The sequence below is a fragment of the Danio rerio genome, chromosome 16 (assembly GCF_052040795.2).
Source record: "Danio rerio strain M-AB ecotype USA chromosome 16, GRCz13ab, whole genome shotgun sequence".
NCBI classification, from domain to species: Eukaryota; Metazoa; Chordata; class Actinopteri; order Cypriniformes; family Danionidae; genus Danio; species Danio rerio.
In genome coordinates, this window is record NC_141036.1 from 14,162,747 (window position 1) to 14,177,794 (window position 15,048).

The 15,048-nt window shown below is 34.7% G+C and overlaps 2 protein-coding genes across 5 annotated transcripts; one reads left to right on the forward strand and one right to left on the reverse strand.

Annotated features, from left to right (window-relative positions):
• Window positions 1–459: 459 nt before the first annotated feature.
• Window positions 460–7,661, reverse strand: cdc42ep5 (CDC42 effector protein (Rho GTPase binding) 5). 4 transcript variants are annotated; one of them, XM_087285944.1, is made up of 3 exons: window positions 7,498–7,638; window positions 4,981–7,341; window positions 460–4,905 (listed from the first exon to the last, which is right to left on the reverse strand). In XM_087285944.1, exon 3 carries the CDS (start codon window positions 4,084–4,086, stop codon window positions 3,199–3,201), a length of 888 nt encoding a protein of 295 aa, XP_087142070.1. In that variant the 5' UTR covers window positions 4,087–4,905; window positions 4,981–7,341; window positions 7,498–7,638; the 3' UTR covers window positions 460–3,198.
• A 2,536-nt stretch (window positions 7,662–10,197) lies between these two features.
• On the forward strand, window positions 10,198–14,802 carry atg12 (ATG12 autophagy related 12 homolog (S. cerevisiae)). The gene is given in 4 exon segments (NM_001246200.1): window positions 10,198–10,300; window positions 11,734–11,870; window positions 14,106–14,168; window positions 14,743–14,802. Coding segments are annotated over 4 exon segments (363 nt in total).
• The last annotated feature ends 246 nt before the right edge of the window (window positions 14,803–15,048 follow it).

Here is a 15,048-nt window from a genome sequence, read left to right on the forward strand (position 1 = left end):
TGCAAATATTAAATATCACGACAGGTTATTTACAATTGATGTGTTGTAATGCACCCACTAAGTTTTTCCAGAATTTTCCATTAGGGCTGTGAAAACCGCTATCTCGTGGTTTCAGTGGCTCTAGCGGGAGAGAGGAAATGGTTTAGATATGGAAGGATGCCCTCCAGTGTAAGTATGATGAAAGGGCCTGTTTACATTTTTGGCCATTTTTGACATTTCTGTTATTACTCAACTTCACTTCCAGCAATTGTTCGCTTTTATACTTTGATCTACAGCCAACGATGCAAGACAAATAACTTGGGTCAAGTATTTGACACTTAAAAAAATAACAATATAATGAGAAAAATTAATGTAGAATTAACTTGAAAGGTCTTGAGAATTTAAACTAGTTTTAATCCAACTGTCCTGAAAGTTCTCTCACTCGGATCCAATCAAAATAAAATGCCAGTGTGAGTAAAATACAGCAGGAATTCATTTATTTACCTGATTTTAAAATAAGATATATATCAATAAAGCAGTACGCATACACAAATGCACATTCAAAGAATACAACATGCCACAAATAGTTTTATAAAAATTTAATTACATATTTTGGTCTAGCCCCAGTCTACATGGTTTAAACTGAGTGGTTTTGGGTGTACAATGATGACTGATTGTCTAGTGTACGTATTCAAACCAAACAAATGTGAAAGCAAGATAAAAATTAAAATGAATCCAGCCTAATAACAGCTTTCTATGTTTCCCTTTATAAAGTGGTCAAGAGCTATAATTATTATCATCATTATTCATTCACAGTTTATAAACTATGCACTTGTTTAGCTTTTAAGACTATTTTGTAGTGTGTAACTTTAGTTTACATTTCGTTTTTACCATTTCTAAACGAGTACATCTTCAAAAACGCAATCGGATTGCTCTCATTTCTTAAGATATGTATGCTTATGTAATAAAAATTCCAGCATTTGTGAATGCATTCAGCAACCTTGCATCCTTACACAAAAAGAAATGCTACTTTTCAGTGAAAATAGGCAAGGTGAAGATGGAAAACATCTTCATTTAAGGCACTGTACATTAGAATGTTAGGAATTATTGGTAATGTATGTGGTATTTGGCTTTTAAAATGTAACAGCTGTTATTCTGAGGGAACATTTACATGCCAACTGTGCAGTAAACATGTAAAAGTTTTTACTTCTATATGTGACCCTGGACCACAAAAGCAATTCAGTTTGTGAGAATTGCCAAAAATACATACAAGTTATAATTATCTGTTATATTTAGAGCATTAAAGTAAAGATCATCTTCCATGAAGACATCTAGCAAACTTCCCACCCTAATTATATCAATATGTAATATTTAATAAGAAATATGCATTGCTAAGAACTTCATTCAGACATTAAAGCAGATTTTCTCAATAATTCGATTGTTTTGAACCCTCAGATTTCAGATTTTCAAATAGTTGTTAATCGTCCATTTATTGTACTTATACATCAATGGTAAGATTATTTCTTATTTCAGCTTTTAGATGATCTCCAATAAACTATCCCTCATGAGTGGCAACACAAAGGCTCAATGGTTAGTGCTGTGGCCTCACAGCAAAAAGGTCGCTGGTTCAAGTCCCAGCTGGGTCAGTTAGCATTTCTGTGTAGAGGGTGTTGGCGTGGGTTTCCTCTGGGTGCTCCGGTTTCCCCCACAGTCCAAAGACATGTGCTATAATATATTGAATAAACTAAATTGGCCGTAGTGAATGTGTGTGCATGTAAGGTGTTTCCCAGTACTGGGTTGCAACAAGAAAGGCATCCGCTGTGTAAAACATATGCTGGATAAGTTGGCGGTTCATTCCACTGTGCTGACTAACCCCTGATGAATAAAGGATCTAAGCCCAAGGATAATGAATGATCCTCATGAATGGTTTTGTGGTTCAAGGCCACATATAAACAAACCACAAAAATGACTATGCATGTAATATGCATGCCAGGCCAGTAGGTAGCGATGCCACTTTTAAAAGAAACACCACTCGCCTGTGCACTATAGCTGCGTCTCAAATGGCACACTATATACTCATGCACTGTACTTATGCACTTATACACTCAACAGCTTAGTATATGTATGTAGTGTTGTCCCAAATGAAACACTAATGTTTTTTTACTAAGCGGAAATTCAAACCATTTCCCTGATGACGTTTGACGGCTGCCAAATCGGTGAAATAAATGACCAAAATACCAAGTAATACCTGCCATGAGTGTAACCACATTCACCAACGGGAGGTGCTATAACCACTCTCAGAGGAGAATTTTCACCATCCAAAATAAATAGTTATCAAACATGTGCGCCTGATACCCCTTCCGCCACGTGAGCAAAGCTGCGGTCATTGAGTGTGTGAAGTGTCCATCATTACACACTTCACTTTACCAGCTGAATGAGTGCATCATCCGGGTAATTAAAGTGCACTTATTATTTTTAGTTTTCAGTGTGAACGCACTACTTAGACTATGTATACTACAAAATGGCGTAGAATAGTGCATAAGTATGCTATTTGGGACGCAGCTATTGTCTGGCAGTCCAGCATTTTTGTTTTGGTTACTCAAAGCAAATTGTGAGTGATTCCACAATTGTCATAAAATCACTTCTTTTTTTCTTTTTTTTTCTCCACAGAACAACAACGGCACTTTGAAACCCATTTTGTGTTTGCTTTAAGGCAACAAAATGGCTTTGACTTGTTTGGCATTGAACAATGATGTGTGTGTAAACACCCCCTTTGGTTTCAGTTTTCTATGAACTCCAGCTATTTCCTTTAAATCGAGATTAAATTGGTTTCCAGTTACCTGAACAAGGTGAAGTGCCCCATAACAGATCTATAAAGTGGAAGATTTGCTGTTCAATATTATACAGCTTAAACCTTGGGAGACGTACTTGTAAGACTGTTTCCTGGGTTATTCTTTTATATTATCTCACCGTCCGTGGGAGACTTTCAGAATATGTAGTAATAAAATCCAATAAAAATACAAAACCGTTCTTTTCTCATAAAATAGATCCGAAAACGAGTAAACGCAATCGTAAACTTCATAAGGCTATAAAAGAGAGTTCCAAATTGTCCTCAAGAAGTAATTTTCTCTCCTTGTTGGTTGTTTTTTTTTTTTAAATGCTTCAGTTCACTTGATCCATCCACTTCTTTTTGGTCCTCAAAATGCTTGCAATGTCCTCTTAAAGCCCGATTTCATCATCAAGCTCGTCCTCAAACGTGTATCCCTGTTCTCCATTGGCAGTCTCCTCCTCTGAATCGGAATCTGAAAGGTGTTGGTCTTCTCTCCTTCTGTCCAGTGGTGAGACTCCTTCATATTCTGAGCTCGCTGAGGAAGAAAGGCTCGGAGAGTTTTCCTCTCTTCGGTTAACCATCTCCTCTTGTCTCGGGTCTTTATCGAAAGCCGTCCTCCCACTTATCTCCTGCATCCCTTTATTTGGCCTCATTTCTTCTCCTTCAGCTTCAAGCCCCTCGATCACTTCCTGACGACCGATGATCTCATCGCGCTTGTCGCTGAAGCGCACTTTAGGCCTGAGCCCTTTGGATTTGATGCCGTTGACCTCATTCAGCTGCTCGTCTCTCAACTCTCTGCTCAAGCTTTCCATTCTCATCCTCTCGTTCAACTCATTACCAACATTTCTTGATGACATCATCGCATCTTTCGATCCACTCGTAAAAACCTCTTCGTTGCCTTTGCAAGAACCCATCGTCAGTCCGTCCATCACTCCCAGAACATCTCCCAAAATCGAAGGCCCTAAATCCAAATCGAGGTCAAATGAAGAAACTGAATCGGAATGTCGGAGCTCGCTTGGACTGCTATCTTCCACGTATTTCATTTCATCGTTATGGTTTGTCTCAATGTCTTGGTTCTCAGTCATGGAGGGGGTGGCCGTGACTGGTTGAGCGGTGCTGGGATCTGGACTTGAGGGCCCATGGCTGGACAGAAAGGAGGTGTCCCCAAAAGCGTCTCCACCACGACCGATGTGCATGGTGTGACGGAAATCACCCAGAGGAGCTGAGATCATGGTGGGGTCCAGACGAGGGGCTCGGGATGATTTGTGGAGAGGCATTGTTGCAACTGAGGAACAAAATCACAAAGTCAAACGGTGTAAGAAACATTTCCAATGCAATAATATGTTTTATAATTAAACTACATCCAATCCAGTTACTGAATTAAATCACTAAGGGTGCTTCTGGAAAATAGTAAGAATGCTTGATGTGATATATTGGTCACGCTTTACGATAAGGTTTCCATTTTCTAGCATCAGCTAAGACTTAACAATACTTTTACAGCATTTATTAATGATAGTTAACTGTTAATTACAACATTAATCAAAATCCAAAACTGTGCTTGATGAAATTAGTTGCACTGTGAATCAATGAATGAGTTATTTTCAATAACTAATGTTAACAAAGATTAAAATATTGTCATGTATTTAATGTTTGTTGATGGTTAGATTACATTAAAGCAGGGAGTCTTGAACTGAAATGACTGACTGAAATGAAAGTGACTGACTTTTAACACTCAAGCACAATAAAATAGTGGAAACCTGATGCACTCAGACATTCTTCCCCAGAGTAGATGCAGTCAAACCTCCTGTTTGTTTCTTGTTGTATATATTGAAGAGGTAGTTTAAATAATAGACATAATAACTATTATTATTTTGTCCCAATTAATTGTTGCTTAACCAAAAGTTTAACAGATAGCGTAAGACAGCAGAAAGCAGATTTGGTAACTTTAGTGACTTTACTGGAAATTGCTCTTCTCAATATCTTTCTTTTTTGTAAAACTACGAGAAGGGGGGGGGGGGACATTTTTAATTCAGCCAGCAGTAAAACCTTATTAATGAACATTCTTATACAAATCTTAATAAGCATATAAGGAAAATCTATTAAATGAGACTATTTGAGTCTAATATTTATATTCATATTAAATATGATCATATTTACACCACCAGCATAACATGTAAGCCATGGAGATGTGTTTGTACAACAAAATACAAATGATATAAAATGTATTATAATCAAACGACCCATAAATATTTACAGAAAGAGCTTTAGTAAAATAGAGCACTTTCAGACATATATTTCAACATTTAAATCAGCCCCAGAAATAATCTGAATGCACTTTACTCTTGACTACATACACTGAGAGAAACTGAAAGTAACCCAGATATATAGCACATGTGCAGTAGGTGGGGGTCAAAACCACAAGTGGCTATATGCGACTGCACAACAATGACTGTTTCAAAAATATATGTTTTGGTGGGCCGAATCGCGTTATATTTTGATGTCAGTGGGGGGTCGGAATGAGGAAGAGGGAGGTCCGCAAATGACCCGTGGACCGGCAGTTTGCAATAAACTGCATTAAAGCAATGGTCTCGAACTCAATTCCCGCAGCTCTGCATAGTTTAGCTCTAACCACCTAGTCTCTGTTAGTCTTGAACACCTTGATTAGTTGGATTAGCTGTGTTTGATTAGGGTTGGAGCAAAACTGCAGAGCTGCAGCCCTCCAGGAAGCGAGACAGTTCACCCTTTAAACTTTTAAGCATTTTTATCTTCTGTTAAACACAAAATTAACATTTCTGAAGAAACTTGGAATCATTGATAACTATTGACTGAAATTATTGACTTCCATAGTGTTTGTTTTTCCAACTATAGAGGTCAATGGTTACAGGTTTTCAGCTTTCTTCAAAATATATTCCACATTCAAAAGAAGAAAGAAACAACCTTAATATAATACTGTGCAGTAAGCACAATATTTCGTCCCATCTATCAAAGGCTATGACTGAACCTTGCATTTATACAAGGAGATCATGCCCAAATTTATATTGACTACTGTGTTGTGATTGTTGATCCTCTCAGCAGCATGATATACAAAACATATTCAAATTCTTAATAGGTTATTTATAGCCAACAAAGTACATCACCTTTATAATAACTAAAAAAAACTATTACTCACTTTAGTTCGTCTCATACTGTCCCTTTACAATCATTAAATCTCTCTCCAACGCACCTTGATTACACTAACTCAGTACTGAACAAAAACCTTTTGCAGCATACTGACCATTGAGTGTACTCTGTCAAATAAAATAACTTCTGACTGGCCATTTCATACACAAACATCCCTGGCTGCATGCTGTACCTTAATGCTAAAACAGCACGCCAATAGAAAGCATTGGTTCTTTCCAGATATACAAACACATTGGAGCATTAGCCAATTCTGCTTCACCAGTATACTATTGTTACAGCTTTTGCTTTCATTTTAAAGCCCTCAAACAGTACACCAACATTGAAGCTGCCCCAAATTATTTATATTTATTACACAATGCGCATTAAATATGGGTTAATTTCCATTGTGAAGTAGGCCTACTATTCCACATCGTTATTAATTCAGAATATATGAGATGATGTAAATTAATTTTAATACAGTTATACAAGGACAAAATTGTTAAATATTTTGTTGCCTATGTTTTCAATGTAGTATCAGAAACGTTTTATAATATAAAATGTGCAAAACATGTTTCTAAATCTCTTTCCTCATCTTATTCAGTGGAACTCTGTGGGTGAGGTGAGATGAGACGAGATAAACGTCTTAGATCTGTATATTTTTATATTTCCAGGTATGAAATCATAGCAGGAGCTACGATTGCGTAAAGCTTGTTAAAAAGAGCAGTTGACAGACGCCGAAAGCCAAGCTCGGACTTGTTATGTGAAGCGCGTGCTAAATGCCTTCTTCCCTTCAGCATTCTCGCGAGGTCGAGACACAAATCTCAGACAACGACCGAACCCACCATAAGATATAAACTTAGTTTTAAAATATTTTATTTATTTAATATTTAAATGGCTACAATTATTTTTTTACAAACAGACTTACTGTAATACTTTGTAGAGCCTACGTTTGTTTAGATTCATGTTAATAGCGAACTATAAAATATTCAATATTTTCGACAAAACACGTAAGAATAAACATGTTTCCCCTTTTTAATGCTTGTTAATATCCTGTTTGGTCTCATATGAGAGGCTTATTTGTTCAAGAAAACCCCGTTTACGTGACCTATTCATAAACAACTGCAACAGCTGGAAAGAGGATCAGTTCAGGCATCTGTACCAGATCTGTTGACCACGGGTATGAAATCGACTATACTAAAGGTTTGCTCTGCTGAAAGATATTATTTAAAGAAACCTTTTAAATACATTTTATACGTATTTCATCTATAAACAAAACAGTGTGACTGCAGTCTTTAAACTCTTACCAGTGGTCTTAATTTTAAGCAGAAGACCTGCCTTTTCCCCCCAGGAACGTGTCCTCCTGTCCAGTAAAGCTGTAATAAAGCAAACATTATATTTTTTGTGAATTAATTTATCAGCCAGCACAGTTTAAAGCAGTGAAGCTTTCTGGAGTGGGAGTTGCAGCCAAAAGTTACGCGCCCAACTGAGAGTCGAATTGATTTCGTACAAAACGGTTGAACTGAACTTACATTGATAACCGTGTGCTTGTCAATAGGTTTGTACCTGTTTGTTCCTCTTTTAAGCGATAGCTTCTTTAAATATCCTCGTTTTTCTTCTTTTACAGACTTTTCTGGCGTCGCTGTTCTCTCCGATATTTCTTTTTTTCCTTTAGGGATGGGCAAGGAAGTGACGTGACTTTTATGGGAGCGCTTTGCTCCCAGCTGAAAGTAGCGACTGACGCATGTCTGCCTTTCCTCTCTGCTTTCTTCCGTCAGAACAAAACTATTTCACACCAATTTTCCTTTTAATAATCGTCGTTATTTTCTGTTATCATTATTATGTTGAGCTAGATTTAAATGTGGGCCTGTATTTAAAAATGGATGACGCAAGGTTTATTTTAAAGTGAGGAGAGGACTTCTAATATCAGAGAGATATAGTTATTGTTATGGGCATTGTGTAGAACTGTTTGTACAGTGTGTTTGAGTTTATTGCTATGGATGAAACACAATGAAAACAGTTTGGAATCCAGTCTGTCAACATTTTGAGCGTACTGAAGCTGAACCTGTTCTGTTCTGTTTTGTATTGTATCTCCACCTATCACTTTCAACATCAATTTTATCAGTGCAAGGCCACAATGAAAAGTTTGACATTTTAAGTTAATCTGTAAATTATGACATTTTAAAAGGCAATCTTTTTTTAACAAAACCTCAGATAATAGAAAATCTGCAAGTATTTTAATCTGTAATTATAGTGTAATATCTGAAAAGAATAACAGATTACTTATATTAAATAAAAAACTTTATAAATTATAGTATCTATAAATAGTATGTCTTAATATGTAAATATGTAAAATAGCTTGAGGGAAAAGACTGCGTGTAATGCAAAGGTTATTAAGAGATGTACAAATTAACATCCTTGTATTTTGCTAGTTTTTTTATTTGATACATGCAACTTTTCATCAACATATGCCATATATATATATCAAGTAAACTTAGGATGCCTCCATCCATAATATTTATCTTTAAATACTAATGTTGCTATAAAACATTCGATCAGGTAATCTGTAAAGCATGATATGAAATCATTCATTCATTTTTTTTTTCCGGCTCAGTCCCTTTATTAATCTGGGGTCGCCACAGCACAATGAACCACCAACTTATCCAGCATATGTTTTACGCAGCAGATGCCCGTCCAGCTGCAACCCATCACTGGGAAACTTCCATACACACTCATACACTACAGAAAATTTTAGCTTACCCATTTTCACCTGTACCACATGTCTTTGGACATGTGGAGGAAACCAGAGCACCCAGAGAAACCCATATATACAGGGGAAAAACATGCAAACTCCACACAGAAATGCCAACTGACCCAGCTGGGGCTCGAATCAGCGACCTTCTTGCTGTGAGGTGACAGCACTACCCACTCCATCGCCCTACAAACTGAATATTTGTTTTATATTTGGCATCTGTTACAATATGGTAAATCCAAACTAAAACATTTGGTGAGGAATAGATGTTAAATTCTGATAGCTTAGAAAGTTTGTCACAGATTTTTAAGATACTTAATGTAAACCTATATGATAATCACACACTATGTTCTAATATTATGTATAAATTTTTAAATGTTTAATTTTAGGACCAAAACTCTGGGCCCTCAACTCAGAGGGGCAAAATCTATGCCATTACTATTGAATGTATAAATAAACATTCCTATAAGAGCCCATTTGTTTATCTAGAAATAGCAAGATTAATATAGTCATTTAATCAACATTGTGCAGGAAAAATGCTGAAAGGAGAAATCTTTCTAGATTATACTATTATCATTTTACATAAGTTTTTTAACTGATATATTGGGCTTTAATTTCTTTTTATGATATTAAAACCAGTGATCTTATAGACTATGAAGTCTAAATATGAAGAGTCTTTCTTCCTTGGTGGGTTGAATTTCCTGCCTGGGAAGAGAATTCAAGGATGCTGCAGCTGAGCCATGAATCAAATCACTTCCTCTTTCTCAGCACAGCTTACGTCACACTCAAGCACACCATCACTGGGACTACTAATACAATGATGAATGGCTGGAAGTGTTGCCAATGTATGAGATCATACGTAATACCATACATTACTCAATGAGGATTTTGCTGGGTTGGTGACTACAATGAATACAAATGAATAAAACAGTATTTTTGCATCTATTCAATGTGAAAAACAGATTTTAACAGTGTTTAAACATTTTTTTTCCCAGAAGAATTTTAGTAACTGCTTATTGCCACCAATAGAAAAAAAACACTATTAAAGTGTCTAACATTCTTCAAACTATATTCTGTTGTGTTTTACTGACAAAAAGTTAAAAGAGTTTAGAGTTTAAAGCAAGTGTAGGGAGAGAGTAAATGATGACAACAGTTTGTGTGAACCATCCCTTTATGGGTTTGTAAAGCCAATAAGTGTATCAAACTAACCTCTGTACAAAAAACAACACAGAAGATGTACAGTAGGCTTACCAGCACACACATGTCTATTTATCACTTGTCAGGCCTACACTAAGCTAACCAAAATGAGCTGTAATCTTATGCAATCACTGAAAACGTTGCCATCCGGTGGTGTGATTCTTAAAATCTTTTTTTTTCTTCGCCTTTAAAAAAACGTAATCGAGGACTTTTAATTTGAAAATGAGCTCAGCGTGCGCCTGCTCTGTTCGTTGTGCTGCTTGTTGTGTGTGTCAGTCTGAGGATGTCTGACAACGCAGAATCTCCTACAGAAAACCAGAAAGATGAACCTTCGCTTCAGCACGCTGTCACAGATCACTCTGAGTCATCGGACGAGAAGAAAAAGAGTATGTTTTTAGGATTGTATATCTACGACAAAACAAACGTTCATAGTTTTATTTTAAGTGTTTATTTTGAGCAGACTATCATCGAGCTACTTCCGCGATTTCTCATAGATTGACAGCTCTGTCAACCAATGAGCTTTCTATTTGTATGTAAACGGCCAATGGCTGTCCAAGTAGGCGTGTGCTTCTCACGACAAGGGCTTGTGAGTTGTAGTTTTGTTTATTGGAGAAAATGCTAATGCTATACGCTAATTTAATCAAATCCAGTGTTGCTCAACATTCTGCTGAATCATTCAACCTTAGATAATAAGATATTAGTGAATTTCATACAATTTATTGTGTTTGTGTAAACCCATTTGTGAACCAATGGCTTTATCGTATTGTGAAGTAAGTTAACGTTCATGATTTTAATACAGCGTTCATCGTGCAGATGTTGTTTACATATAATAGCACGTTTTACCTGCTTTTAAACATTACTGTTATAATTTGACGTCACACAGCATTTTACATGAGCTTTAGATTTGCGTTTTTCTATAAAATAATAGTAAAAATGTAAGTTATGTTTAAAAATTTTAAATGGTATATTAAAAAAACAAAAAGCCAGTTAAGTAAAGATTTTTCGTAAAATCACTGGTCAATTACATTTACATGCCAAATGTTTAGTTTAAAAAACAATGTTATACAATCAAATGAAAATTATCTGAATAACATGTTTACCTTATAATAAAAGTTTATTTTATATTTGTTTACAATTTTTTCATTATTGAAAAGTCCCTGAATACCAATTAAGAAAGTTTTTCTATTCAATTCAATTTACCTTTTTTTGTATAGTGCTTTTACAATGTAGATTGTGTCAAAACAGCTTCACATAAATAATCATAGTAAATTGGAACAGTGTAGTTCAGTTTTTAGTGTTTAAGTTTAGTTCAGTGTGGTTTAATAATCACTACTGAGAGTGTAAACACTGAAAAGCAAATGCATCAATGCGTAGCTGTACCGATCCCAAACCATGCAAGCCAGTGGCGACAGCTGCGAGGGGGAAAAAAAAACTTCACCACTTGGCGAAAGTGAAGAAAAAAAAACTTGAGAGAACACAAAGCAATATGGAATAAAATAAACAAAACACAGTAAATGATTTCCACTTTACAAACTTATTTTATATTGTATGTAATTTGTAATAGTTTTTGTCTGCATAAAACATTTCAATGTGGTGATGTCATTGGCCCATGAACAATACCTGCTTGTTATCAAACTATTTCATTACTGTAACAAGAGGCAATTCAATCATAACCTTGTGTTAAAACAGCTGTCATAAGATTATTTATCAAAAACGAAGTACGTTGCGACCTTTGTTTTTATTTACATCCCTCAAAATGGTCTATAGTCCACATCATCTGCTTTACTTGATTTTATTGTCCCCCCTCTCCATTTTTTAGTTGATGTGCTTTTAAAGGCGGTCGGTGACACACCCATCATGAAGACCAAAAAATGGTCTGTGGAGAGAAGGAGGACGATACAGTCACTCGCCCAGTTCATCTCACGCTTCCTCAAGCTGGAGCCCAGCGAACAGTTGGTAAGTTGTTTCATTAAAGAGTAGTGGAAAGACCACAGAAAGTATACTTTGTTTTTAAATTTGTTCTCATGTTTACATCACATTTAATAAAACTGATGGTTGCTTCTATACGCTTTCAACAAAAATATGCAATCTGTATTCTTGTAAGCTTCCCTCAAACTATTAAGTGAGAGAATAATTTCTGCAGAATACACTTAAAGCTAAATAGAGATGTGATTATTATGTTATGTGTTCTGTTGGTTTCTCTTGTTTTTTTATGTTTATGTTTAACAGTCAATTATAAACCACAACAAATGCCAAAATGTCTGCCTGGTTTGTGCAAAAACAGGAATATTCTCATTAATCGTAATATCTAATATTAATTAATCCAATTATAGCACTAATATATGTACCAAAGATGATCAGTGGTTTTGTGTTTATTGGTGATTAACACATCACAAAATGCACTTAATTGTTTTTTATATATTCAGTACAAAAATTTAGACTGACAGTTTTTAAAACAAAATTTACTTAGGGTTAATAGGCTTATAAAAAATGTCATTTAGTGTAACAAAAATTTCTATATTAATATTCAAAGGTATATTTGGAACAATAATAATTTTATTACACTTTATAAACCTCAAAGCTATAGATATACATCAAAGATATAGCAGCAACGAAACATTTTCTTGTGGAATGCCCTATTTTTAATGATATCAGACAACAGTTTTCATCTGGAGAGACTTTAATAAATGAAATATTTTTATATGTTAATCCTTCTAAAATCTGACATTTAATTATCAAAAGTAAACAGTTTTAGATTTTTGTCTTGTATATTATCATTATTGTTATTTATGTATTTTTTCTTATGTATTTGTTGATGTTGATGACTTTTAATTGTTAGAATATTTTTATGATTATAGAAAGGGTTATTTATAAAATGTGGTAAACTTGATCTTTTTTTTTTTTGCCATGACATAGCCATAGAAGCTGACAAGGCAATATACTCTCTTTATAGCAGCAACGAGAGCCAACATTTTATCTCGCCAAACAAACTAGCCTGACAGATGATTATCTATTACCAACCTTTTGCTTGGTGTATCCTGGCCTTAAGAATCACAGTGCAGCCACAAAAGCCTTTATACTTTACTACTATTTTTCAAACCAATAGGTTTTAATGTTTTGAGAATAAGAAGATTTTAAGCATTTTAAATATAATAAAACTTAATGTGATCACTTTTTGTTTTGTATATTTTCATTAGTATGTAATCATTTATTTATTTATATTTTGATTTTGATGGGAGCGCCAAAGTGGGATGTCTTGTCCTTTCGTTACAGTCATGTAAAGATTTTAGGAAACTCTACTGAATATGGTTTTCCATATTGAAGAAAATATACTTAAAACTGTGGTGTCCTTGGAAGGTGTTAAAATTTGGAAGATAAAACCTCTAAATGAAAAATAACAGCACATGACATCTCATACAGTGTCATTGTTCATTTAATGAAACTCCACTTATTTTATTTATTTGTTTTTATCATTGAAAAATAGGATTTTTTTTTACACCTCCTTGGAGTTAAACACTTACATCATTTATTATGATCAATGAAAGATGAACAGTTGCTATTTTCTAGGCTGATATGGCTAATAACTATACCCATATCTAGGCATAATAATCACGAAACTTTACTGCTGTACAATAGTTGCAGCAGGCATGATGATATTACACAGCACCTGGAAATAGTCCAAAGATAGGTAAATAGGTAACTGCTTTATAATATCAGACAACTTTTCAATTTCTGTTAGTGTTAGTACGCAGTGTCACTACAAAAGAGTCAAACTTTCAATTGGAAAATTATTAAACTTCTATTTATTTATTTATTTATTTATTTATTTGAACAAGAAGTTATTGGTTTAATCCAGTTTAGTGATCTATGCTTAGCTAAATGTGCTCCTGCCAGACCAGGAGATCAGCTGAATGGATTTAAAAATGGAAAAACTCAACTCTGTGGCATGTGTAAAATTAGCCAATTTTGGGGAAAAATGTGAAAAGTTCCTTTTAACAATATTAAACCAAGATAGAAAAGCCATGGGTTGCAAACTTCTGTTCAGATGACTGTAGATCTGCTTTTAGCAGTAATTACTCAAAATATTCATTTTCTGATATGAAATAAAATTAAACACAAGAAGAAAAGTTAGATGATGACAGTTTTTTTTTTTATTAATAAATGCTTCATCTTTGTTTTTTCTTCCATCAGTTTATTTATGTTAATCAGTCGTTTGCGCCATCACCGGACCAAGAAGTTGGTGTGCTTTTTGAGGTAAATTTTCCCCTTTTTTGCCAAATGTTTCTCTGCCTCCTGTTGGCTTTTTACTCTTTTCCTCTTTTTACTTTTTTCACTCGCCATTTTGACAGTAGTACAGCCACTGCAGATAAAGGTTAATTTTTAAGGGTGTGTTTGGTTTAATTAAAACTAACTCTGGTGTGATTGTTCTGTATTATTTTAAAAAAAAAAACATTTGTTAAACATCCAAAATGTGCACCATACTAATCAAATAAAAAACATTTAAACAAAAATACAACACAAGCAGAAATGTAACTGTGATAGAAAATAGGGAAACACTTGATATGGTATAATAGTTAAAACGACTCTTGCGCCAAGCTTAAACTAGCAAACAACAATTGCGTCGCGCCTTGCGCCACATTGCGTCGGGTGTATGATAGGGCCCTTTAAGTGCAAGTAAAATCTAATAAGACACCATACATTTGAACACTTGTGTTATAACTTATATGACGGATGGATATAATTGGTTGTTGGCATTTTGCAGGTCATTTCTTGTACACCATTTTAATGATTTGTCAAATTAACATTGTTGTTGTGCTCTGTTTTACAGTGTTTCGGAAGTGACGGCAAACTAGTTCTTCATTACTGCAAGTCTCAGGCCTGGGGATGAATGTACCGCTCTCTTTTTTCTCTCCTATTTTTTTGTCTCCATCATTTATACACATACATGTCCAATAACATCACTTATGCATAATTATTAGTTTTTATAACTTATTGATTTTCATGTCTTATATTTTGTAAATAATAAAGTGTAAATAATATTGTAAAACAGTTTATTTCTTGCTTGTTTTTTTTTTTTTTAAAGAGCAGCTCAGGTGAGAGGAATGGCTGGAAAACATAAAAAACACCAAATACC

Coding starts and splice junctions, on each gene's coding strand:
- cdc42ep5 (XM_087285945.1), bottom strand. CDS start 4,086: ATGCCTCTCCACAAATCATCCCGAGCCCCTCGTCTGGACCCCACCATG.